Source organism: Notolepis coatsorum, assembly GCF_963971535.1.
Source record: "Notolepis coatsorum genome assembly, chromosome: 7".
Classification (NCBI taxonomy): domain Eukaryota; kingdom Metazoa; phylum Chordata; class Actinopteri; order Aulopiformes; family Paralepididae; genus Notolepis; species Notolepis coatsorum.
The window spans coordinates 4,723,794-4,751,747 of record NC_140171.1 but is presented as its reverse complement, the minus strand read 5'-3'; the positions used below and the strand labels follow the sequence as shown (position 1 = coordinate 4,751,747).

General features: G+C 47.4%; 1 protein-coding gene across 3 annotated transcripts in view; it reads right to left on the bottom strand.

The window, feature by feature from the left end:
- Positions 1-27,954, bottom strand: part of tbce (tubulin folding cofactor E) — a 58,205-nt gene that overhangs the window by 2,886 nt on the left and 27,365 nt on the right. For 2 of the 3 annotated variants that reach the window (XM_084318808.1, XM_084318807.1), the window contains 7 exons: positions 25,385-25,449; positions 24,522-24,586; positions 23,197-23,349; positions 20,070-20,223; positions 16,009-16,077; positions 13,899-13,961; positions 12,982-13,073 (listed from right to left, as the gene is read on the bottom strand). In XM_084318808.1, the coding sequence (XP_084174934.1) occupies positions 12,982-13,073; positions 13,899-13,961; positions 16,009-16,077; positions 20,070-20,223; positions 23,197-23,349; positions 24,522-24,586; positions 25,385-25,449 (661 nt within the window). The remainder of the gene's footprint in view (positions 1-12,981; positions 13,074-13,898; positions 13,962-16,008; positions 16,078-20,069; positions 20,224-23,196; positions 23,350-24,521; positions 24,587-25,384; positions 25,450-27,954) is intronic. The other variant, XM_084318809.1, reaches the window with a different exon arrangement.

Sequence of the window (27,954 nt, the reverse complement as noted above, 5' to 3'; positions counted from 1 at the left end):
ACGTATACCTTACCATACTCTTACTAGTTACACTGCTGGCCAGTATGACTTACTACCATGGTCAGTGATGCGTTGCTCATGGGACGGGGTTGCACGCTGTGCAACCAAAGTTGTGAGCAGAAGCGCGTGCACACAGGAATGCGCTGCACTCGACTGATGCGCCAACTCGCAGTACCCACCTGGCTACTTTGCATATCAATAGCGCCGGTCGTCAGGTGTTACATTCCCTTCGTAGACGCAATTAAGCACCGTCTTTAGTCTGTCCTTATGCGAGGGAACATTTATGCGCATGCACGGGGGGGCGTGCGTGCACGTGGCGTCATTAGCGTGCGTGCAACCAGTGTTGATATGAGCATCGCTAACACTGACCATGGTGTATTTATACCTGTATCACTGTACATAATAATACTACAACTCTGTATGTTACGAAGGATCAGATTAAACCGAGTATATATATTTATTTATGGATATATATTGAATAGTATTTGTATGTCGTTTGATATCCCTTGTATATTCCTTGTACATATGCACGGAATATCCCTTTAGCCTACTATAGCCCATAATAGTTCATTCTCTTATTGGACAAAGGACCAGGCGCCAGGGGACCAGCCCCTGGCGTCAAGTTCAAAGGTACCGACGAGACATGTCCGTACTAGCCCCGGCTCCGCTCAGGGATACGGCTACCGAAATGAGAGTGGCACTATTTGTTCACCGTGCATATAAATATGGCGCAAGTAAATGTAGAAGTCCCTTACCCTTCTTCCCAACTTAGTAACAGAACGTGAAGCCTCACCCACGATACGACGTGCGGTGAAGTATGGCCTGTTTGGCCTTAGAATAGCATTGAGACCTCGTGCGAATTAATAACTGAATTGTCAGAGTTTGGCACTGTACCGTTGAGTGCGACGTATTTCTATCAAGTAATAATAGTCTATCGTGTATGGTGCATCGTGCGGTTAGAGTTCTAAAGTGACCAGCATCTCCAACGCTTCCTCGTGTTATCTAGAGTCTTATCCAGGTTGGGCCGACCACATGGCGCTTTCATCCGAGGAGATCTAGGCGAGGACCGAGGGACATGTACACTGGATTACCTACCCGACGACTGCTGAGCCCTATGCGGCTGGAATATATATTTGCTTTGGTACTGTGATTTGTGGAGCGGATAACCGCCGACGCCTGTGAGTGTTGGATTTACCCCCGAGAGGAGTCAAGTTGAGTCGGCGCTCAGAGAGACTGAGGTCGCCTAGCTTCTTCTTCATTGTGGAGCTACAGCCTACAAGAGAACCAAGGTGTATTCATCTGCGGATCAAGAGTCTATTGCACTGTCTTCTGTACTTGAAGTCTCCATAGATATCGTTGACCAGACGGTCTACTACCGACGGCTCTCCTACCCCCCCTACCGGCTTACAACCGGGAGGACCCCCTCCAGAATATCCCGCTATATCATTAGGTGTACCATAGATATAATTCCCTAAGAGCCAGGTTGTATACTTGCTTCCTGCGTAACCAGAGATTGGACATTCAGTGTTGATTTGCCTACGAGTACTCATTTGCCTTACAAGTGCATTCAAATGATAAATGTAAGATAAATATTCTATGTACCTTTTGCTCCATTAAATATTTGATTATTACCTTTGACTGGAACCGATTTCATTGTGGAAAGTGTTCATCATATTTAGATATCGTGTACTGTATGGCCAGTAGTTAAAGTACATAAAGCGGTAGTGGTTTAATGATACCATACTTATCAATACAGTCAGGGAATTGTACCCCTCAGTTACAATTGGTCCTTCGAGCCGGATGGTAATTAGTGTAATATTAATATAGTGGTATTAATATTGAAATGGCCTATGATGAACACTCCACGAAACGGTCCTCCTAAAGTAGAACGCCCGCAGCGTAGACGGCAGCCTTCTACAAACGGTAAACGCGGTAAAAGTAGAAAGTAAAATTATGTCCGACCCTATCAACCAGGATACCCCGACCACAGAGGCCCTAGTGGGTTCTAATGTAACTGACCAAGCTCACGGTGGGGACCAGGAGGGAACTGACACGACTTTACCCCCCGCCAAGACCGAAGAAGTAGTCCCCGAAGAGCTCCGGGAGGAAGACAACCCTCCAGAGATGGAACTCTGCACGGAACAAGATGAGGAGAGCGCCGAGGAGATAGAGCTCCAGGACTCCCCGCAGGAGAACGCATCCCCAACGAGTACTGCCAGGAGCGGATCACCTCAACCAGCGTCTTCCCCCAGCGAGGCGGACAAGATGCTGGCACAGGCGTTCCTCGCCAGCCTAGCAGCCTCCACAGAGCGCGATCGGCTCCAAGCACAGACGCTTAGTGAGCGCGAACATTCTACCATGGAAAGCGAACGCCGGTGGTCTCGCGAGAGGTTAAGCGTTGGGCCGTGACGTCAGTGGAGTCACTCCAAGCAGTGCTGGGAAGCACAGAATGGAGTGTATTCCGTGATAACACAGCCAATATTAACGAATACACCGAAACGGTGATTGACTATGTCTGTACTCAGGTAGAAGTAATAATCCCCACCACCAAAATTAATATCTACCCAAATCAAAAGCCCTGGGTAGACAAATCCGTCCGTGAGGCTCTGAAAGTGCGCACATCAGCATACAACACCGGGCTGGTGACAGGCAACATGGAAGAACACAAGATGGCAAGATACAACGTCAGGAGAGCAGTAATAGAGGCAAAACGGCGTTACAGGGATAAAGTTGAACTTCAGTTTGAACAGGCTGACTCTAGAGGCATGTGGCAGGGCCTCAGAACAATGACAGACTACAAAGGAACCCCCCTCAAACTGAACAGTGACATCTCCTTAGCAAATGATCTCAACTCCTTCTATGCGAGGTTTGAGGCTGTGAACAACAACACCAGCCTACAAACCACGGCAATGGGGGGGGGGGGGTCTGCTGATGGAGACTCAGTGTTCAGGGTAACAGAGCATGAGGTGAGACGGATCTTTAAAAAAGTGGATATCAGGAAGGCAGCAGGACCGGACGGCATCCCCGGCCGCGTCCTAAAAGTCTGTGCCGACCAACTGGCCCCGGTATTCACTGACATCTTCAACCTGTCCTTGGAACAGGCCGTCATCCCCACCTGTCTGAAGAAGTCCACCATCATCCCTGTACCCAAAAAATCTACGCCCGCTTGCCTCAACGACTACCGCCCTGTAGCCCTCACCTCCATAGCCATGAAGTGCTTTGAGAAGCTAGTGAAGGGCTACATCTGTTCCTCCCTCCCCATCAACCTGGACCCTCTGCAATTTGCATATCGCCCCAACAGGTCCACGGAGGACGCCATAGCCCATGTGCTGCACACAGCAGCATCACATCTGGACAAGAGGCAGGGGAACTATGTGAGAATGCTGTTCATCGACTACAGCTCAGCATTCAATACCATAGTCCCCTCCAAACTCATAGCCAAGCTCAGGGACCTGGGCTTGAACTATGACCTGTGCCAGTGGGTCCTGGACTTCCTGACGGGCAGACCCCAGGTGGTAAGAGCCGGCAACTGCACCTCCTCATCCATCACGCTCAACATAGGGGCCCCCCAGGGCTGTGTTCTGAGCCCCCTCCTCTACTCCCTGTACACACATGACTGCGTAGCACAGCGGAACAACAACACCATCATCAAATTTGCTGATGACACAGTAGTGGTGGGCCTGATCTCTGCCAACGACGAAAGGGCCTACCTGGAAGAGGTAGAGAACCTGTCACAGTGGTGTCAGGAGAACTGCCTCTCCCTGAACGTCAGCAAAACAAAAGAGATGATTGTGGACTTCAGGAGGTCGGGGGTCAAGGACTACAGCCCCCTCAGCATCGACGGGGCACCAGTTGAGAGAGTGAACAGTTTCAAGTACCTCGGAGCCCACATATCCGAGGACTTGACATGGACCACACACATTGACAGTGTTGTGAAGAAGGCACGACAACGCCTCTACTTCCTCAGGCGCCTAAGGAAGTTCCAAGTCAGTCAGAAGATCCTTAGGAACTTCTACTCATGTACAATAGAGAGCATCCTGACCGGCAACATCACCTCCTGGTTTGGGAATAGCACTGCAAAAGACCGTAGCAGACTACAAAGAGTGACACGTTCAGCCGAACGCACAATTAGAGGGGGGCTTCCCACCCTCCAGAACATTTACAACAAGCGGTGCAAGGGGAAGGCTAAGAGAATTATTAAGGACTCGAGCCACCCGAACAACTGCCTCTTTGAACTGCTGCCGTCAGGCAAGCGATACCGGAGTCTTATGGCGAGCACAGAAAGACTCAGAAGGAGCTTCTATCCCCAGGCCATCAGGCTGCTAAACGAACAATAATCGCTAAACGAACAATAATCACTATGCAACAACCATCAAATGCACACAGCACACACACCCACACGCACACACTCACTCAAACAAACAACACACTGCAGCACCCACTCTCCACACTTTAGATCACACAAACACACTTACACTTTATATTTATTGATAAAGGATTTGCACTACAACTCGTACACCTACTGTGAATTGTACCTAAACTGCACCTCGTCCATTTATGCCTTGCACTATATAGTATTGTATATTAGTACACTGCACAGTATTGTATATTGTATGGTAACTACGTCTACGAACATTGTACATATGTCTAAACTGAACACTGTGACCTCTTTTTTTACTTCTAATTTTTACTATTTTTACTATGTTTTTATTTCATACTTATCTTGTCATGCACAGTCTCTGGAGCGCAACAGTAAGAAGCATTTTGTACAAAAGTATTCTGTACTTCTGTATGACAACTATTAAAGAAACTTGAAACTTGAAACTTGAAAGAGAACGCATTCAAGCGCAGCAACGGAGCGACGAAGAGCGTATACGTCTGGAGATGAGACGTCTTCAGACGGAAGAGAATATGGCAAGAGACCGGGCCGACACCCAGCGTGCCGCCGCTGGTGCCCAAAGAGAAGCAGAGCGCGACATCGCTCTCACCAAGCGCGAAGCCGAGCGCGACCGATTACAAGCGCAGCTAATGGAGCAGCTGATCGCCAGGGCAACACCCCCTCCCTCCACAAGGGGTTCCAGGGCCTCGTCAAGACACGGGTCAAGGGCACCCTCCCCTAACCGATTAAGCGACCCTGAGCCCGACCACCAGAGAGAGTCTATACCCCCCTCCGAACTCCTTCCCCGACTGGTCCCAGTGAGACCCAGCTACAAGGAAGGAACGGCGTACACCGCGGAGAGGCTAAATAGACGACTACAGGATCTAGATGACCTGACAGAGGAAGAAGAGGGAGAGGAGGAGAGTCAAGCCCGACAGCAGCACAGTACTCCACAGGACCAGGAGGTCCAGTACAGCCCAGGCTATACCCCCGCGGCTCTGCGCTACAGACCCCCGACTCTATTCACGGGTGAGCATGATGCACGACCAGTCCCGAGGAATAGCACCTGGACCAGCGGGCCATGGTACCCTGCCGGTACCAGCCCACCGAGAGGCGTAAGAGGAGACTCGCCTAGGAGGCCTCTCTTCCAACGCTCACCGATGTGCCAGCCATCCACGGCGTCATACATTGGCACACCGACATTTCCAGACTTCACCCATGAGAACCGAGCACAGTACACGGAGCTACGGATGTGCTTAGAGACAATGATGGTGGATGTAGCTGATGAACGCCACAAGTATGCTATCCTATTGAAGCACCTGAAAGTGCCCAGAGCGCACAACATAGCGCTAGCTTATGCCACCTCTACGACCCCATACACCGCGGCTCTAGCAGCACTAGACCAAAGATATGGACGTATATGGGATTACGTAATACAAGAGATAAGGCATATTGACCGCCTACCCCCAGCAACAGACAATCGCTCACTAGACGACCTGTCTATCAAAGTACAATCCCTGGTAGGGATGCTGGGGGCGCAACGAGAAAAGGGTATGCACGAACTATACGCAAACTCGAATGTCGAGAGGATTTTAGAGAAGCTGCCGCCCGCCCGACAGGAGCGCTTCAGGCGGCAAAGAGACCACCGTGATCCTAACGGTCCCGAGCCATCCCTCCTAGACCTAGCCGACTTCCTGGCGAGAGAAGTCAGCAGCCTACGGTTGGATACGTTCGTGCGGAGCACACCAAGCTCCAGAGAGGGACCTAGGAGAGCAAACGATGGCCGAAGATTGGTGACTGTCATGCACCAATCAGAATCAGTACCGAGCAGCAAGAACCACAGTACCCCCTCGACGAAAGAGAAGTGGAAGATGGTGTGCCCGTACTGTGAAAAGGAACACTGGTTGTCACAATGTGACCTGTTCAAGAAGATGACCGCTGAAGAAGTGAGTCACTGGATAAAGTCCAACAGGCGCTGTTACCGATGTGCGCGCAGTCACATGGCAGCCGAGTGCCGCCTAAAGAAGAGGTGTAGTCGGTGTGACGGAGCCCACCTAGATGTCCTACACGACAGTAACAGAAGAAAGCCTGCACCATCCAGCAGCACAAAGGCAAGTGTTATGTACATTGACCCCGCTAGCAGCGGGGGCGCCCAGGTGCTCTTAAAGGTGGTCCGCGTAACACTGAGTTACCAAGATAAGGTCATGGACACTTACGCCGTCCTTGATGACGGGTCAGAGAAGACCCTTCTCCTCGTGTCCGCTGCGGCCCAGCTGGGGCTGCGGGGGAGCGAAAACCAGATGACGATTCGGACAATAAGAAGAGATCTAAAGACGATAAAGGGCGAGAATGTCTCCTTCACTATCGCAGCAAGCGGGCAGCCAGAGAGACGGTATAGGATTACTAATGCTTTCACCAGCCAAGCCTACCCCATCGCCAAGCTGATGGATAAATATGTGCACCTGCGTCAACTACCTATCCCGCTCATAGACGGTGCCACCCCGACCCTGCTGATAGGCTCCGACCATGCAGACCTCATAGTCCCGATAGACCGGGTCCATACAGGACCCAGAGGTTGTCCTGCAGCAGTCGAGACCCGCCTAGGATGGACCCTACAAGGCCCCCTCGCCAAGTCTCTTAACCGAACAGCAGCCACTAGCTGCCTCCACTCCAGAGTGACAGAAGAAGACACTACTCTCCTGCAGCATGTCGAGAGGCTATGGACACTAGAGACAATGCCCTTTAAGAACGAAAAGAAAGACATTCGTTCTAAGGAAGATATTTACGCTATAGCCCTCCTCGAGCAAGGGACAAAGAGAGTCACAGTCAACGGAGTGATGAGATACGCAACTCCACTCCTGAGGCGAGAGGGAATGCCCACCTTTCACGCCACAAAAGAAGCGACGGAGCGGTATCTATTGAACACAGAGCGGCGCCTAGCCAAAGACCCCGCTCAAGAGGCTGTGTACCGCGCTGAGATTAACAAGCTAATCACAGCGGGACACATAAAGAAAATTGACATTAAAGAGGCCGATCAGACGACCGAATCATGGTACGTGCCGCACCACAAGGTCCACCACAACGGCAAGGATCGTATTGTGTTTAACTGCAGCTACCAGATCGGATCACAAAATCTGAATAAAGAGCTCTTGCCCGGCCCAACACTCGGCCCCTCTCTACTAGGCGTGCTACTACGCTTCCGCCAGGACAAGGTGGCTATCAGCGGCGACATCAAAGGGATGTTCCTGCAGGTGAGACTAGTGGAGGAGGACAAGCCCCTGCTGCGGTTCCTATGGAGAGAGAGGATCGGAGATGAGCACCCAGCCATCTATCAATGGGAAGTCCTCCCTTTCGGAACCACATGCAGCCCATGCTGTGCTACGTTTGCACTACAAAAACACGTCGCAGAGGACCCAGCAGCAGATGAAGAGGTCCGACAAAGTGTGACAAATAGTTTCTACGTGGACAACTGTTTACAAAGCGTCTCGACGCCAGAAGAAGCCGAGGCTCTTCTACTCAAGCTCCGCGCCTCCCTGATCAAAGGCGGCTTTGATCTCAGGCAGTGGGCCAGCAGCGACCCGCAAGTATTGCGCAGCCTCTCCCCCGAGGACAAGGCAGCGAGCAGCGACACCTGGATGGCGACCATCCCAGGAGAAGCCCAAGAAATGACACTAGGACTAGTCTGGCGCTTCAAAACAGACTCGCTCCATTATAGACACAAACCCCTGACCAAGGAGCAGGGAAGGTCGACGGCAATACCGACCACCAGACGGAGTGTATACAGAACACTCGCCAGACAATATGACCCGTTGGGATGTATTCTACCTTACACCACCAGGGCAAAGATGATTGTAAGAGCGCTATGGGACAAGGACCAGGGCTGGGACGATCCCATACCCGAACACCTTGCATCCACATGGAGAGAGTGGGAGACGGAACTCCGCTCACTCCCAGGTGTTAACATACGCCGCAGCTACTTCCCACCCACAGTGAGGCCAGAGACATGCAAGATGGACCTGCACGTATTCAGCGACGCCTCCAAAGTAGCCTACGGTTCGGTGGCCTACTTGCGTGCCCGAGAGGAGGGAGGAGAAATACATACTGCTTTCATCCTGGCTCGCTCAAGAATAGCCCCACGAAAGCAACAATCTATCCCGCGTCTAGAGCTCTGCGCAGCCCTAGCAGGAGCGCAGCTCGCCACGTTAATCCAACGTGAACTCACCATCCCGGTGCAAAGAACAATCTTGTGGTCAGACTCCACGACAGTACTCACATGGATCCGGTCTGATTCGTGCAGATACAAGGTCTTCGTGGGAGTCAGAGTCACCGAGATTCAAGAGTTAACAGAAGTAGCGAGCTGGAGGTATGTGGACACCAAACACAACCCAGCTGACGTCATCACCCGGGGAATGTCCCTGGATGACCTCACCCGTCACAACCTCTACAGTGACGGACCAGAGTTTCTCAAGCTCCCCGAAGAAGAGTGGCCTACACCCACCCCACGGGAGGCGAGTAAAGAGGAGGCCGAAAACAAGAAACCGATGTTCTGTGGATTGAACACACTCGTCTCCACAGACCCCGACATAGACGATTGCCTCACCCTACAGAGTGCGCAGCTAAAGACATTTCTGTGGCACCACCCAGAGGTTCAGCCCACGACTGACATTTCAGCAGCTGACTACGAAGAAGCAGAACTTCTTCTACTACAACGAGCCCAGAGAGACTCGTTCCCCGATGAGCTAGACTGTCTACAGGGAGCAAAGCCCGTCCCATCAGACAGCAGACTGCTCCACCTAGCCCCCGAGAGCGACGCCCATAGTCTCATCAGAGTGGGTGGTCGTCTGCGGAGAGCCCCAGACTTACCGGATGACGTCAAGTACCCGATAGTCTTGAACAGCCGACACAAGGTCACAGAGCTGATCATAAAGAAATACGACGAGGATGTGCACCACGCAGGGGCAGAGAGAGTCTTCGCGGAGATCAGACGTCGTTATTGGATACTGCAAGGGAGAGAAGCAGTGCGGCGCTTCCAGCGAACCTGTCTAGACTGTCGTAAGTGGCGAGCCCAGCCCAGTATACCCCGGATGGCTGACCTACCTCCCTGTCGCCTCCGACTCGGCGACAAGCCTTTTCACTCCACCGGTATGGACTGTTTCGGCCCGCTGTATATAAAGAAAGGAAGAGGAACCGAGAAGCGGTGGGGTATTGTATTCAAATGCATGACCACCAGAGCGATACATATCGAACTCCTTCCAACCATGAGCACAGACTCATTCCTTATGGCCTTCCGAAGATTCACATCACGGAAAGGAAAACCGTCTACATTATTGTCTGATCACGGGACAAACTTCAAAGGCGGAGAAAGAGAGCTGAGAGAGAGCTTCCAAGCTATGGGCCCAGAACTTAAGACCCACCTCGCTCCATCCCAGATTGACTTCCAGTTTAATCCCCCGAACGCACCTCACTTCGGTGGAACTTGGGAACGAGAAGTACGTTCTATAAAGACAGCCCTATACGCCGTGCTTGGGGCCCAGACCGTGGCGGAAGAAGTCTTAATGACAGTCCTCACGGAGATCGAGGGAGTATTGAACTCAAAGCCCCTCGGTTACGTCTCAAGGGATGTAGCAGATGTCGACCCAGTCACCCCCAACACACTCTTGATGGGGCGGCTGGACCCCGCGCTACCCCAGACAATGTACAGGCCTGAAGAAGCGAACGGCCGAAGAATGTGGAGGTACAGTCAAGTATTGGCTGACAAGTTTTGGAACAGCTTCCTACTCCACTACCTACCGTCTCTACAGACCCGCCAGAAATGGGTAAAAGAGAGAGACAATTTGACAGAAGGAACAGTCGTCATGATTATCGACCAGTCACTACCCCGAGCTATGTGGCCGGCTGGCCGCGTAAGCAAAGTGATCACCGGTGCCGATGGAAAGGTCCGAGCAGCTGAAGTGCTCGTCCAAGGGCGGACCTACACCCGACCCGTGGCGAGGCTAATAGAACTGCCAAGGCTCCCCGATACTATCGATGACGACCATGACCCCATGACTTTGTGAACTGACTGACCCTCACAGCGGACATTGAGTAGTGGACAGTGCGGTTAATCTGTCTCTGCTTAGCTAATTAGGTGGGACTAATTAGGGGGCGGCTGTTACGAAGGATCAGATTAAACCGAGTATATATATTTATTTATGGATATATATTGAATAGTATTTGTATGTCGTTTGATATCCCTTGTATATTCCTTGTACATATGCACGGAATATCCCTTTAGCCTACTATAGCCCATAATAGTTCATTCTCTTATTGGACAAAGGACCAGGCGCCAGGGGACCAGCCCCTGGCGTCAAGTTCAAAGGTACCGACGAGACATGTCCGTACTAGCCCCGGCTCCGCTCAGGGATACGGCTACCGAAATGAGAGTGGCACTATTTGTTCACCGTGCATATAAATATGGCGCAAGTAAATGTAGAAGTCCCTTACCCTTCTTCCCAACTTAGTAACAGAACGTGAAGCCTCACCCACGATACGACGTGCGGTGAAGTATGGCCTGTTTGGCCTTAGAATAGCATTGAGACCTCGTGCGAATTAATAACTGAATTGTCAGAGTTTGGCACTGTACCGTCGAGTGCAACGTATTTCTATCAAGTAATAATAGTCTATCGTGTATGGTGCATCGTGCGGTTAGAGTTCTAAAGTGACCAGCATCTCCAACGCTTCCTCGTGTTATCTAGAGTCTTATCCAGGTTGGGCCGACCACATGGCGCTTTCATCCGAGGAGATCTAGGCGAGGACCGAGGGACATGTACACTGGATTACCTACCCGACGACTGCTGAGCCCTATGCGGCTGGAATATATATTTGCTTTGGTACTGTGATTTGTGGAGCGGATAACCGCCGACGCCTGTGAGTGTTGGATTTACCCCCGAGAGGAGTCAAGTTGAGTTGGCGCTCAGAGAGACTGAGGTCGCCTAGCTTCTTCTTCATTGTGGAGCTACAGCCTACAAGAGAACCAAGGTGTATTCATCTGCGGATCAAGAGTCTATTGCACTGTCTTCTGTACTTGAAGTCTCCATAGATATCGTTGACCAGACGGTCTACTACCGACGGCTCTCCTACCCCCCCTACCGGCTTACAACCGGGAGGACCCCCTCCAGAATATCCCACTATATCATTAGGTGTACCATAGATATAATTCCCTAAGAGCCAGGTTGTATACTTGCTTCCTGCGTAACCAGAGATTGGACATTCAGTGTTGATTTGCCTACGAGTACTCATTTGCCTTACAAGTGCATTCAAATGATAAATGTAAGATAAATATTCTATGTACCTTTTGCTCCATTAAATATTTGATTATTACCTTTGACTGGAACCGATTTCATTGTGGAAAGTGTTCATCATATTTAGATATCGTGTACTGTATGGCCAGTAGTTAAAGTACATAAAGCGGTAGTGGTTTAATGATACCATACTTATCAATACAGTCAGGGAATTGTACCCCTCAGTTACACTGTACATACATCTGATTAGCACTACACTCGGTAGTACTAATTTATATATATGTTTTATACCCAGTTGAATCACCTGTACATTGTATATTACACTTTACTGTTACATTTGCACTCTGGTTGGATGCCAGACTTCTTCGTTGGACTGTACTTGTGCTGTATAATGACAATATATTTAAATCTAATCAAATCTAATCAAATCTAAACTAGCTCAAAAAGCTCCTAGTGGTCAACAGTGTCAGACTGTGGTTGTACTGGGCAGCTCCTAGTGGTCAACAGCGTCAGACTGTAGTTATACTGGACAGCTCCTAGTGGTCAACAGTGTCAGACTGTGGTTGTACTGGGCAGCTCCTAGTGGTCAACAGCGTCAGACTGTAGTTATACTGGACAGCTCCTAGTGGTCAACAGCGTCAGACTGTGGTTGTACTGGGCAGCTCCTAGTGGTCAACAGCGTCAGACTGTAGTTATACTGGACAGCTCCTAGTGGTCAACAGCGTCAGACTGTGGTTGTACTGGGCAGCTCCTAGTGGTCAACAGCGTCAGACTGTAGTTATACTGGACAGCTCCTAGTGGTCAACAGTGTCAGACTGTGGTTGCACTGGGCAGCTCCTAGCGGTCAACAGTGTCAGACTGTGGTTGTAGGGCGTTTCTGAAAATGAGCACCCATGCTCAGAGAACCTACCCTGGTTCCCAAACCCAAAGGTTTTAATAGTTTATCTTACTGTAATACTGCATAGCTAACTAGTGTCACGTGAAGCCCCTCCTCTACCTTTGGGCTGAAAGGTCACGTGAAGCCCCTCCTCTACCTTTGAGCTGAAAGGTCACGTGAAGCCCCTCCTCTACCTTTGAGCTGAAAGGTCACGTGAAGCCCCTCCTCTACCTTTGAGCTGAAAGGTCACGTGAAGCCCCTCCTCTACCTTTGAGCTGAAAGGTCACGTGAAGCCCCTCCTCTACCTTTGAGCTGAAAGGTCACGTGAAGCCCCTCCTCTACCTTTGAGCTGAAAGGTCACGTGAAGCCCCTCCTCTACCTTTGAGCTGAAAGGTCACGTGAAGCCCCTCCTCTACCTTTGGGCTGAAAGGTCACGTGAAGCTCACCTTTGAGCTGGAGTAGGTGAGCTTCAGTTCTGTGCCTGGGATCTTCAGCAGTCTGTACAGCAGTCCCTTCACCTTCTGGACAATCATGGAATCTAAAAAGAAATTCACACAAGTGTCCATAGAGAGTACATTAGAGTCGTCGAATATGTAAATTTTATTCTACTGTCGCACTTTTTGTATCACCACTCTCAGCACAGTCACTTTTTCTTACATCACTATTATGCTGGTTTTTATTGTGTTTTTGCGTATGTATTGTATTGTGTATTTTATTGAAATGCCGTAGGTCGAGGGGGCAAGACCCAAGAATTTTGCTCTTTTTGTCTGTGAATATGACAAGATGCAACAATAAAACTGAATTTGAATCTAAAATAGCTCTCATTTACAATACAATGATCACCGACTCCGTTAATGGGATTGACTAATTCATGAATGTCCACTTCTAGTCTCTAGTTCCACTCAGTCTGGCTCCAACATGGACAACAGGAGGTTTACCTGGGAGTCTAAGTTACCTGGGAGACTAAGTTACCTGGGAGACTAAGTTACCTGGGAGTCTAAGTTACCTGGGAGCTTCAGTTACCTGGGAGTCTAAGTTACCTGGGAGTCTAAGTCACCTGGGAGTCTAAGTTACCTGGGAGTCTAAGTTACCTGGGAGTCTAAGTTACCTGGGAGTCTAAGTTACCTGGGAGTCTAAGTTACCTGGGAGTCTAAGTTACCTGGGAGACTAAGTTACCTGGGAGTCTAAGTTACCTGGGAGCTTCAGTTACCTGGGAGTCTAAGTTACCTGGGAGTCTAAGTTACCTGGGAGTCTAAGTTACCTGGGAGTCTAAGTTACCTGGGAGTCTAAGTTACCTGGGAGTCTAAGTTACCTGGGAGTCTAAGTTACCTGGGAGTCTAAGTTACCTGGGAGTCTCAGTTACCTGGGAGTTTCTTGATGACAGGCTTCCGGTCCGTCTCGTCTGGACAAACAAATGTAATACCTGCTGGGAGACAGGTGGGAGACAGGTGGGAGACAGATGGGAGACAGGTGGGAGACAGACGGGAGACAGAGGGGAGACAGGTGGGAGATAGACGGGAGACAGGTGGGACACGCGTTGACCTCAAGTTATTTGGTCTGAAGCCACACTCTGCAAATACATTTCACCGCCATATTTGGTGGACTGTGATGGTCGGGGGGCGTGTAGCTTTATGCCAAGCAAGCAGTGCAAAAATTTACCGTAGTGGCGTGCAGTAATGCGCCTTTCATTTTCCGCCGCCCAGCGCCCAGGTCGCGCGGAAATAGGCTGTCTATTGCCATTCTCTTTGACAAACTCTAACCTTAACCAGCTCCTTAACAACGCCTAAACTTAACCGTTCTAACCTTAACCAACTCCGAAACAATGCCTAACCTTAACCTTAACCTTAACCATGCCTAACCTTAACCATAGAAATTATATTGCCATTCTCTTTGACAAACTCTAACCTTAACCAGCTCCTTAACAGCGCCTAAACTTAACCGTTCTAACCTTAACCAACTCCGAAACAATGCCTAACCTTAACCTTAACCATGCCTAACCTTAACCGGCGAAAGAATACACGTTAAAAAAAAATCACGTTAAAAAATATTTTCGATGGGATTCGAACTCGCCAGCAAACGAGCCATAGGATCCACAGCCATGTGGCCTTGCCAATTGAGCTATTGCTAGATACTGAATAAGGGGCGGTGACTTATATATATTGAGCTCCGCTCGTGTCGAACCAAGGCGGGATCTCATGCGCATGCGCGGGCACCTCGCGCGAGCACGCCGGCGCACGCACGCACCTGAGCGAGCACGCCGCCGCCGGTGCACGCACGGTAGCATTTGTCTGAAAAGAAGGGCGCTTTACCGCACTGGCGTGCGGTGACGAATGCGGAAGCATTTTTGCACTGCTTGCTTGGCATAAAGCTACAGGCGGTCGGGGGGTGTCTGGATGGCGTCTATATTAAAGGCAGCCCAAGAGTGCTTCCGCATTGGCGTTTTGCGCTCTGATTGGCCGAGCGCGCGCATGCGCATGAGCCGCGACGCGCTCCTCTACAGAAAATCCGCAGTTCTTGCCCCACTGATGGTAGCCGAATCCCGGATCCGAGTTTTCTGATGAATACCCCCAAAATATGGAGGTCCCGAACGCAATTAAGTATTGATTACGCCATAACGAATCATTAAAAAAATATACCGTTAACTGGAGTATGTTGTTTCTTTACATATATGTTGGATTAGAGAATTGGTTTGTCATGACAATCCAATAAAAATTGCGATTTACCCGGTGGTACAATGAACGGTGGGGCTGGGCTGGGGCGCACGGTGCTCCCAGGCGGCGGTTGACCGATGGCGATGCCGAGGACGAGCGCTCGTCCGTGGGGAGCACCGCGCGCCCCAGCCCAGCCCCACAGTTCATTGTACCACCGGTGCGCACATGCGCGCGCTCGGCCAATCAGAGCGCAAAACGCCAATGCGGAAGCACTCTTGGGCTGCCTTTAATATAGACGCGTCTGGATGTGCAAGTTAAAGCTACTGCAAGATACTTTATTTGTTAAAATAAGTGGTCTACATGTTAATATAAGTGGTCTATATGTTAAAATAAGTGGTCTACATGTTAAAATAAGTAGTCTACATGTTAAAATAAGTGGTCTATATGTTAAAATAAGTGGTCTACATGTTCAAATAAGTGGTCTACATGTTAAAATAAGTGGTCTACATGTTAGAATAAGTAGTCTACATGTTAAAATAAGTGGTCTATGTTAAAATAAGTGGTCTACATGTTAAAATAAGTGGTCTATATGTTAAAATAAGTGGTCTACATGTTAAAATAAGTGGTCTACATGTTCAGGGTGGGAAAGGTGATTTTAGCGAACAGCGAAAGCTTCTTTCTACTGAACACAGAGAAGAAATTGGTATCTACACCCCCCCCCCCCTCCCCTAGTCAGGCCCCCCTAGTCAGCCACAATTAGTATTGACATATTCCAACGACAACAATGCAATGACATAGTGGAGAAGGAAGATGGGGACTAACTTAGGAGCTGATTTTTCAGTGCAAAAGGCTGCTGCTTCTTGAATTCGCCTTCCTCCGCGGCGCCATACTCTGAAAGGAGACAAATGGTCCAATTTAGAGCATTTCCTTTATATTTTGAGTGTTTATCAAGCAAAATCAGGAAGTCCTTGTGCTAAGCTAGGCTAGCTGCTCCCTACTGATCCGTCCTTGTGCTAAGCTAGGCTAGCTGCTCCCTACTGATCCCAGTCCTTGTGCTAAGCTAGGCTAGCTGCTCCCTACTGATCCCAGTCCTTGTGCTAAGCTAGGCTAGCTGCTCCCTACTGATCCCAGTCCTTGTGCTAAGCTAAGCTAGCTGCTCCCTACTGATCCGTCCTTGTGCTAAGCTAAGCTAGCTGCTCCCTACTGATCCCAGTCCTTGTGCTAAGCTAGGCTAGCTGCTCCCTACTGATCCCAGTCCGTGTGCTAAGCTAGGCTAGCTGCTCCCTACTGATCCCAGTCCTTGTGCTAAGCTAGGCTAGCTGCTCCCTACTGATCCCAGTCCTTGTGCTAAGCTAGGCTAGCTGCTCCCTACTGATCCCAGTCCTTGTGCTAAGCTAGGCTAGCTGCTCCCTACTGATCCCAGTCCTTGTGCTAAGCTAGGCTAGCTGCTCCCTACTGATCCCAGTCCTTGTGCTAAGCTAGACTAGCTGCTCCCTACTGATCCCAGTCCTTGTGCTAAGCTAGGCTAGCTGCTCCCTACTGCTCCCAGTCCTTGTGCTAAGCTAGGCTAGCTGTTCCCTACTGCTCCCAGTCCTTGTGCTAAGCTAGGCTAGCTGTTCCCTACTGCTCCCAGTCCTTGTGCTAAGCTAGCTGCTTCTTACTGCTCCCAGTCCTTGTGCTAAGCTAGGCTAGCTGCTTCTTACTGCTCCCAGTCCTTGTGCTAAGCTAGGCTAGCTGCTCCCTACTGATCCCAGTCCTTGTGCTAAGCTAGGCTAGCATGCACCTAGGCCTCTCTCCCGAGTGTTCCGTTCTGCATCCCCAAAACAATTGTGTGTATTGAGCCGTACTGTATTGTACCCATTCTGCAATCTGTTAATAACATTTTCTTTTTTGATCCACTTTTTCTCCTCCTATTTTTCTTGTATTTTCCTCCCATCCCAATTGAGTCGCTCATGCCAATTCCCCCCCTCCCCTTCCTGGTCGTTGCGCGCATGTGCCCCCCACTGGTCGGTCTAGGGAGCCCTGAAGTCTATCACATGCTTCCTCCGATACATAGGAGACAGCCGGCAGCCTCTTTTCACCTGGCAGCGAGGACTCTCATTGGTGAAGTGTAACGCGTGTGAGGATCACACTACCTCACCTAGATCCCTTCCCTCGCTGTGCAGGCGCCCTGACCGACCTGTAGGAGTCGCTGTTTTACAACGACCAGAATACCACCCCACCGGCTTCCCTCCCGCTGACACTGCCAATTGTGTCAGTATGACGACCGGCCAAGCCGGAGGCACCGCTGACAGCCGGATTCGATACCAGTGTCTCTGCGGCGGTAGACAAGATGCTTAGTCCGCTGCGCTACCCGGCCGCCCTGTTAATAACATTTTCAATCAATCAATCAAACCGTTAAAATGGGTGTCATTCCCCATTGAACGCCATCTGCCTCAGTGGACAGGATCACAAGTTACCCTGGTGCAGTTAAACCACACCTAGATGAGCGCTAGTGGTCCAGGGTGAACCAGACACCTACTCTGTCTGTATGAGGGTCTGGTAGTGGGGGGTGTTCCAGGGTGAGGGTCTGGTAGTGGGGGGTGTTCCAGGGTGAGGGTCTGGTAGTGGGGGGTGTTCCAGGGTGAGGGTCTGGTAGTGGGGGGTGTTCCAGGGTGAACCAGAGACACCTACTCTGTCTGTATGAGGGTCTGGTAGTGGGGGGTGTTCCAGGGTGAGGGTCTGGTAGTGGGGGGTGTTCCAGGGTGAGGGTCTGGTAGTGGGGGGTGTTCCAGGGTGAACCAGAGACACCTACTCTGTCTGTATGAGGGTCTGGTAGTGGGGGGTGTTCCAGGGTGAGGGTCTGGTAGTGGGGGGTGTTCCAGGGTGAACCAGAGACACCTACTCTGTCTGTATGAGGGTCTGGTAGTGGGGGGTGTTCCAGGGTGAGGGTCTGGTAGTGGGGGGTGTTCCAGGGTGAACCAGAGACACCTACTCTGTCTGTATGAGGGTCTGGTAGTGGGGGGTGTTCCAGGGTGAGGGTCTGGTAGTGGGGGGTGTTCCAGGGTGAGGGTCTGGTAGTGGGGGGTGTTCCAGGGTGAACCAGAGACACCTACTCTGTCTGTATGAGGGTCTGGTAGTGGGGGGTGTTCCAGGGTGAGGGTCTGGTAGTGGGGGGTGTTCCAGGGTGAGGGTCTGGTAGTGGGGGGTGTTCCAGGGTGAGGGTCTGGTAGTGGGGGGTGTTCCAGGGTGAGGGTCTGGTAGTGGGGGGGTGTTCCAGGGTGAGGGTCTGGTAGTGGGGGGTGTTCCAGGGTGAGGGTCTGGTAGTGGGGGGCAATGTTCCCTCTAATATTTTTTTCGGTCTGAGCAAACAGTCAAACCTCCTGAGCAGACATCAGCAATTACTGAGCAACATATGTCACCTGCCGATTAACCGGTTAGTTGATAAGCGGCGGTTTGTAAAAAATCTGAGAATCTTAATTTCCCTCAATGGCTAACATAAAAATATATACATTTTGCTGATACACAGAGAAATAATACAAAAAGGCATATTATATTCCTTAATCAAATATTTATTTGACCATTGATTGACGATACAGAGCAAAGTCCTTACTTTGGCGGCAGCGGTGTGAGTCGCGTCACTAACTTTTGTCTTTTTAGGAGGCTGACTCGTCATTATTTTATTAAGTGAATTATAATGCGACTTCAAGGGTGACCATATTGTGATTTTTTTTAAAGAGGACACTGCCTTCAGCCTCAAGATACTTAATGATACTCAAAGTTTACTCAAAGATGCCTTATCATTATAATATATTTAAAGTATGCCTTCTCTGTATGGATATAAAATTATTGTTTATATTATTTTATATAACAAAATAATATCTCTCTATAACCAAAGTTACTCAACATGCTGTATTATGCCTAAAGTAATCTGACAAATCTCAAGAAAATAACTAAATCAACCTATGACAAAATAATATATATTTTCAAGTCTTACTGGACAAAATAAACAACAAGAAAAATATGAAGTAATGTTCTAAATAATACCTCTTCTGTATTAGAAAATCCATCTTAAAAAATATATCTTTGTATCTTTTCAATGTAATGTAAATTATAAAACAGTAACCTCACAAAGATACTAATTTAAAAGTGCACTATATGCAGTTTCAGATTTGTTGCAATTAGTGTACTAAACTAATTTATTACACACATAATCCTTAGAATGATTGTATCATAACAAGCATCTTATCAAACCAAAACATCATTTTGAGGTATCAAAATAGTTTTCAATTATTGTCTTTCTCTCTCTGTATAGCTGCATTCTTCAATCAATTCGGTCAACTTTGCCATCAAACTCTCGCCTCGCACTGCTTTGTTTGTAATGTTTTTCTGTGTCCATGTGAGCTTTGAGATCGCCACCACTTTTATTAGACACAGAAACATATGGTCAAGCTTTGCACGCGTTGCACTCCGCTTCCAATTAGTCTCGACCGGGATGATAAATTGGGAATTTTCTCTGCAGTTCATCTGTAATGTACATTTTCGCGTTTCCATTGTGAGGAGCCAGCGATGCTGGTCAGATCTGTCCACTTCCTCATCTGTTGTGTGTGTCTGTGTGAGCGCGCAGTAGCGCCGCCCACAAGGCACTGAAAGCGAGGCTTCTCTTGGTAACGTCACACGCAACAGGTTACCGTAGTATTCGGTGCAACGCGCCAGTCAATTTAATTACATGCATATTTTACACAAACGCTTCTGTGCGCGACAGATTTCAGATGTGCGCGGGAGCGTTTTGCCATGTGCGCGCGCGCGCACGGGCGCAGCTTAGGGGGAACATTGGTGGGGGCTGTTCCAGGGTGAGGGTCTGGTAGTGGGGGGGGGTTCCAGGGTGAACCAGAGACACCTACTCTGTATGAGGGTCTGGTAGTGCGGGTGTTCCAGGGTGAAGTCGGCGTTGGGGCGGTTCTGCTGGGGGTCTCCGTGGCCCCCGGCCTTCAGCCACTCCTCTCCAAACATCTTGATGTAGTCAAGCTCCGCCCCCCTCCTGTCCTCCGGTTGGAGCTGAGGGTAGCCATGGCGATGGGGGGGGGGGGGGGGGGGGGGGGAAATAAAAACAGATAATTACAAAACACATCATTCATAATAGTGTGTTCTTAGTCAACTTGCCTGGTTAAATAAAAGGTAAGCCGAGAAAATAATAAATAGAAATAAAGACAATGTCCCCACATGGATCATTAAAAGAAAACATCCTTCTAAGTGGGGACATTTGCTACTCATAATAGATTAGATTCACATTTGTTGTACCGCACAAGAACATTTTAATTCATACAAATTAAAAAGTGGAGTAGGAATGTCTTTAGTGGAGGATATCCCCGAGTGTACATGAGCGTCGTTTCATGTGAAGGCAGAAGGTTGAACAGCCACTGGAATTGTTCATTCACATGCACTCAAAACCAACACTGGTTTCCAATGCAACATTGTCAAACATTCTATAGCAGCCACTTAGACTATATTAGATTAGATTAGTTTAGATTAAAATGTAAGTACAGTACAACGAAAAGAAGTCTGGCATCCAACCAGAGTGCAAATGTAACAGTAACGTGCGATAGTAATATTGAATGTACATGTGATTAAACTGGGTATAAAATAAAGAAATTAATACTACCGAGTACTGAGTAATAGTGCTAATCAGATGTATACAGAGTTGTAGTATTAGTAAGTAAGTAAGTAAGTAAGTAAGTAAGTAAGTAAGTAAGTAAGTAAGTAAGTAAGTAAGTAAGTAAGTAAGTAAGTACATTTTATTTATATAGCACCTTTCAAGATACAGGATCACAAAGTGCTTTCCAATTAAGAGCATCAAACAACATCATTAATACATAGAATCAATTAAACATTAGTATATGTACAGTGATACAGGTATAAAGACAGTATGACTACTACTGGCCAGAAGCATAGTAAAATAAGGATAGTAAAATAAAGACACACAGACACACACACGCACGCACACACACACACACTAGTGGTGGGGGGAAATAGATACGTAGTAGTATTGCGATACTTTGCGTGGCGATACTGTATCGATACAGGGACGCCAAGTATCGATATTTATTTATTTATTAAAATAAAATAAAAATAAAATAAAAACTTTTTTTTTTGTATAAGGAAGTTGCATTGTTCATGTCAATACCTGTAATAGTACAGTAGTCCACACACACACACGTGTGTATTCAGTTAAGTTGGAATATGACTGTAATACAAACAGTTCAGTTTGTCAGGTACATGCAACACAGATTACAGTGTTTACATCTGTCTGCTTGAGAAAATCCCATTTGCTGCGATAAAAATTATTGAAGTGAGATGAACAGACTGAAAACTTTATTTTATTAGATAAAACATGTTGACAAAGTTTTACTTTGCAGTTGAAAAAAGGTAATAAATCGCAATATATCGCAATATTAATATCGCAATACTCAGCATATCGCAATATATTTCAGGGCTGAACAGTGCGAGATATATGTCTCACATGCTACAGCAACATTAGTCTGTGCGATGAATGGATTTACTTCAGTAGCACCCGTGCGATAGGCATTCGGTTCATATCGATACTCTTATTTAGAAAATCCTGTGGCAAGTCTCATCTCCCCAGAAGCGCAGCTCCAGCCATAATATCTATAGCTCCGGCAGCTAACAACGTTCGGTTCATATCGATACTCTTATTTTGAAAATCCCGTGGAGTCGACTCGTATCTGCTCGGCTCAGCAGTAGCGTCTGGAATGCGGACATTGCAACATAGCAAGGCTAGTGTGCCTATTTTGCGACCCAAAACAAGTCCCTGCTGTTTTATTCCGCAACGGGTCACATGCTTTGCAATCCTTGCCATTCCTTTATGACCACGTCGTGTTAAAGGCCGAAATTAACGTTACGTTAGCGTAAGCTAACAACAAGCTAACCCTCTTCAGAGCCATATAGAGAGAACAGCAGACGGGCAGAGTGAGGAGGGGGGGGGCAGGCATTCTCCCTTCTGTGTGTGTGTGTGTGTGTGTGTGTGTGCGTGCGTGCGTGTGTGTGTGTGTGTGTGCGTGTGTGTGTGTTTGAAAAGATCAGATGAAGTCAGACGAGTATATTATATTGATAGTAAATGTACTGAGGATGGACAGATAATGTTGATATTTAAACATAAAAAATACAATACATAATAAATGTATTCATGATCATCATGCAACATAAAACAATTGCAGGAACGGTTTGGGAGAGGAAGGGGTTTTAGGTTACGTGTTGTGAGTTCCAAATAAAAGTTTAAAGCTCAATATATCAAAACGTGGCACTTTACAGTGAACAGGAGGTCTATTTGTATTATATTTGTATAGATTGTTTTTCCTTTAAAAGTCTGGAAGAGGTAAATAATTTTTTTTCAAATTATATTTCCGTTACCTTTTTTGAGTTGATCTAAATGTTACCGATTGTGTTAAAATGGGCTTATGAAGTTATGATATCGTCTCATATCGATTGCAGGCACCTGCATTGTATCGTATCGTGGCAGATATCGGCAAATATCGTATCGTATCGTCCAAAGAATCGATATCGTATCGTGATGAAACTGGTGATTCCCACCCCTAGTAGAGTCCATACATCCAACACCAAATCCCATAATTCCTTACACGTAACGTGTCTGGCTGTGTGACGTGAACTTGTCAGCATGAAAATGACAGCCAAACATGGCACTGCAACTAAATAACACAAATACAATAGGCACATTTGTGACTGTTACAAATATAACACGTTTTATACTACAAGATTTTGGCCTGTGCTACAAAACTATCAACCTCTGTACCAGTGCTATGTGGAAAAAAAGTGAACGTACAGCCCTGTATTAAATAAATACACATTTTAGTATCGCAATACTATCGTATCGTGACTCAAGTATCGTGATAATATCGTATCGTGAGGCCTCTGGTGATTCCCACCCCTAACACACTCACTCACTTCACACACACACACACGCACACACGCACACACACACACTCACACACTGACCTGGGACAGGTCCAGGCTGACCAGCCGGGCCAGCTTGGCTATGAGCAGCTCCCTGGTCGTCTTCGGGTTCCCGTCTCGCGCCACGAGAGGGTTGTAACGGCAGGACAGGTGTGTCAGACTCCTCAGCTTCCCCAGCTCGTTCACCACCCGCCACTGGGGGGCGCACAAGACCTCTAATCAGTACGCTCGTTCACCAGCCGCCACTGGGGGGCGCACAAGACCTCTAATCAGTACGCTCGTTCACCAGCCGCCACTGGGGGGGGGCGCACAAGACCTCTAATCAGTACGCTCGTTCACCAGCCGCCACTGGGGGGCGCACAAGACCTCTAATCAGTACGCTCGTTCACCAGCCGCCACTGGGGGGCGCACAAGACCTCTAATCAGTACGCTCGTTCACCACGTGCCACTGGGGGGCGCACAAGACCTCTAATCAGTACGCTCGTTCACCACGTGCCACTGGGGGGCGCACAAGACCTCTAATCAGTACGCTCGTTCACCACCCGCCACTGGGGGGCGCACAAGACCTCTAATCAGTACGCTCGTTCACCACGTGCCACTGGGGGGCGCACAAGACCTCTAATCAGTACGCTCGTTCACCAGCCGCCACTGGGGGGCGCACAAGACCTCTAATCAGTAAGCTCGTTCACCACGCGCCACTGGGGGGCGCACAAGACCTCTAATCAGTAAGCTCTGGGTATACTAGTATACTAAAATACTAGGTGTTGTGGCATGTTTTAGTTAAAACATCCCCGTTTCATGTAAATTCAGTTGAATTGCAACTCTGCACTGTGCATTCAACATGCAGCGCACTCCTCCATCACATCCAGAGACCAGACTGTAACATGAGAAGGATCCCTGTGGTCGTGGGGAAATCTGTAACACTAAAGATGGCGGCAACGACAAAGAATTGCTGCAAAATAAACATAGATTTGTTGTTTAAAAAAAAATAACTACTCTGTACTGAACTGGATCTGGGAAGACATCACTCGTACCCGTCCCTACTACATTCTCCTATTTTCAACTCAAGATTGAACATGATTGGATAAAAAAAACATGATGAAGGGAAACCAGAACATTTATTTTGTGTTTAGCGCAGAGCGGAGGGACCGAGAGAGCCGTGTCACTGACCACTCAGAGTGTAGAGCACTTTAACACTTGTTTATTTTAACTATACCACTTACAGCACCTTTAATTAAGAAAACGTGTGTTACATCAATGTCAGAGGTCAGAGACATTCCAAACAAACAGAAAATAAAACAATATTAAAATAATTGTTGAATGCATTTTGTATAGTAAACACATTACGTTTGCAGACAAATACTCACGTCTGATATGTTGTTGTTCTTAAGTGAGAGAATCGTCAGTGCAGGGAACTTTGTCGTTTCTGAACCTTGAAAGCGAAAATAAATAATGTAGAATGAATACACACAACATTGGAATGAATACACACTACATATGAATGAATACACATGACATAGGAATGAATACACACAACATATGAATGAATACACACAACATAGGAATGAATACACACAACATAGGAATGAATACACACTACATAGGAATGAATACACACTACATAGGAATGAATACACACGACATAGGAATGAATACACACGACATAGGAATGAATACACACGACATAGGAATGAATACACACTACATTGGAATGAATACACACGACATAGGAATACACACGACATTGGAATGAATACACACTACATAGGAATGAATACACACGACATAGGAATGAATACACACGACATGTGAATGAATACACACAACATTGGAATGAATACACACGACATAGGAATGAATACACACTACATTGGAATGAATACACACGACATTGGAATGAATACACACGACATATGAATGAAGACACACAACATAGGAATGTATACACACATATTACACATTAGATATGGTCTGAGTTCTACACATTGGTCTGGCTGAATCTCTTAGTTATAGCAAGATGTACGCTAAGAAGTGTTTCTGTTTGGTTCAAACACATTTCTACAAAATAAATAATAAATTACATTCAGGTGGCTTCCAACCTACTATTTCTTTACATAAAAAAAAAACGGACGTGTTCAACAGGAAACAGGATTTACATATTTCCACCTATGAATACTAATCTAAAACCATGAATACTAAAAGGAAAAGGAGACGATTATGTTGAACTTACCAGGAGCGACGTCGTCAAAGCAGAGGACAGACAGGCCAGTATTGGACAAGTTCAGATTCTCCAGTCTGAAACGAGTGAATTTAGAATATGAACAGGACTGATTAGTCAGTCAGGCTATGAACAGAGATGATGATTATTCGGCCAGGCTATGAACAGAACTGATTATTCAGTCAGGCTATGGTTTTTCAGAATTTCAGATTCTGTATTGAGATTGTTTGACCCCAAATATATAGTGTGACAAGCTTAAAGGGATATTTCACTCTTTTGGCATTTGATGTGTGTTTGTTTACAGATCTATTACTTTTGAAAAATAAAAGCAGATCCGGTCAATTTGTTGCAGGTGTGAGTGTGCCCTGCCTGCATGGAATGTGCAGGGAGGGGTTACCATGGTTACCTGCTGCCTCGCTGGAGGAAAGATTCTAAACATTCCGTGAGAAGTTGGCAGTTGGTCAAACTACACCTCACATGGGGAAATAGGTCCTTTACTGACAAATGGCAATATTAGCTCCAAAAAGTACCTTTGACACAGAAAGATATATTACACAGACTTATATGTCTGTATCGTTTGTTTATACTTCAGAAGTATAATATTTGTGCATATTATATGTGTACTTTTTATTTACATTTTTATTCTTATTTACTTATACTTCGTTGTACTTATTGTATTGCACATACCGCAGATTTATTTATCGTATATAAATACCTGCTTTTTTATTCTGTAAACTGTTGCGCTTTTTTTTTTTATTCCTTTATGCTGTGGAGCAAATGGAGAGTAGGAATTCCATTGTACTTGCTGCATATGGCAAAGAAAACTGAATGTGAATCTGATTTAGACTAGGCCCCCAAAATGAAGTGAATGAGGAGCCTGCCACCTGGGAGGAGTGGTGGTGTTGACAGCAGACCACAGGGACCGCAGTGGTCACTAGTTTACTACTAGATGACTTTACATAGAGGTACCACTGCTGGTTTTTGACTAGTTCTACTAAAGTGGCACAAACAAGGGACTAAACACGTTTCGCAATTATGCCACAACAATATGGAACAGCCCTACCCACAGCCGTAAAGGAATGTGAATCCCTACCCTCCTTCAAAACCGCCCTCAAAGAGCACCTACGGGAGGCTGCAATTAGAAACTGGCCCGCGTAAATGTCCAAATCACCCAACCCACCCAACCCCCTCCTAATGTACAGTTTCCTCCCCCTAGAATGTATATAGTTTCTGTTAGGATCTCTGGTAAACAGTACTGTATATCTGTATGCAGGGCTTGACGTTGACACCTGCCCACCTGCCCAGGGCTAGTGAAAATGCTGAGTGGCTAGTGACTTTGGAAAACCACTAGCCACAGTGGCTAGTGAGCCAAAAAGTTAACGTCAAGCCCTGCATAGGTGTGTCAATGATAATGTTCACAGCGTTTGGAGCAATAATATAATTGCTAGGTTCAACACAGCCAAGGCATAGGTGTGTCAATGATAATGTTCACAGTGTTTGGAGCAACAATGTAATTGCTAGGTTCAACACAACTCCTTCCACATCTACACCCTCCATCTTGTCCCAGTCAGCCGTTGCCCCAACTGGAGCTCCTTTTGAGGCTGAGTCACTGGTCGCAGGCAGTAGTAACCAATGGAGTCAACAGTCAGAAGCACAGTTGTACAGTTGGCGTGTAGCAGTATGATTACAATGATACTGTCCCCAGCAGGGGTTAGTGAAGAAGAAATGACCTATATTTATTACTTTTTGGGTGGGGGCGCGAGTGCGGGGATTTTTGGCTAGTGAAAATGCTGAGTGGCTAGTGACTTTGGAAAACCACTAGCCACAGTGGCTAGTGAGCCAAAAAGTTAACGTCAAGCCCTGTCTGTATTTCATAAATGTCATGATGAATTGAAAATGGGGGACCCTGATGTAAACAAGATGAAAGTCTTTCTCTGGTCTGCATCCCCTTAACAATTGTGTGTATTGAGCCGTACTGTACCCATTCTGCAATCTTTTTTTTTATCTACTTTTTTCTCCCATTTTCTATTTTTCTCCCATCCCAATTTCGCATCGTCCAATTCTACCCTCCCCTGTCTCGAACGCTGTTAGGCCACGCCTCCCACTGGCCGGCTGCAATGTGGACGAAGCCTTGCATCACGTGTCCTAGACTAGGCAGAATTTCAGAAAATGTGCTTGTATAAAGTGCTGAAGGCATTTCGTGTTTATTTTTGGTACACAACATTTCTAGGGGTATTAAGGGGTGCTGAATCCAAATTTGCTGTATACCAAGCTCAAAAATGTCAAATAAGGCCTCAAAATTGAGAAATCCAACATGGCCGCCAGCACTAGGCCCTCTCTCCACAAAAACAGGTGCTAAACCCACAGTTTTTATTCTACTGACATGAAACTTTGCACAGAACATCTGCACCTATGGAGGAAGAGAGTAGGAATATAGCTGGGGTGCAACCATGAGTAACAGGGTGTTTTTGACTGTCTAACTGTAATCTTTGTATAGGTGAGGATAAAAAAATTACATTTATTCAGTGTTTGCAGGAATACGACAGCAATTTGGTAATAACTGTACAGTGTTGGACACCAAC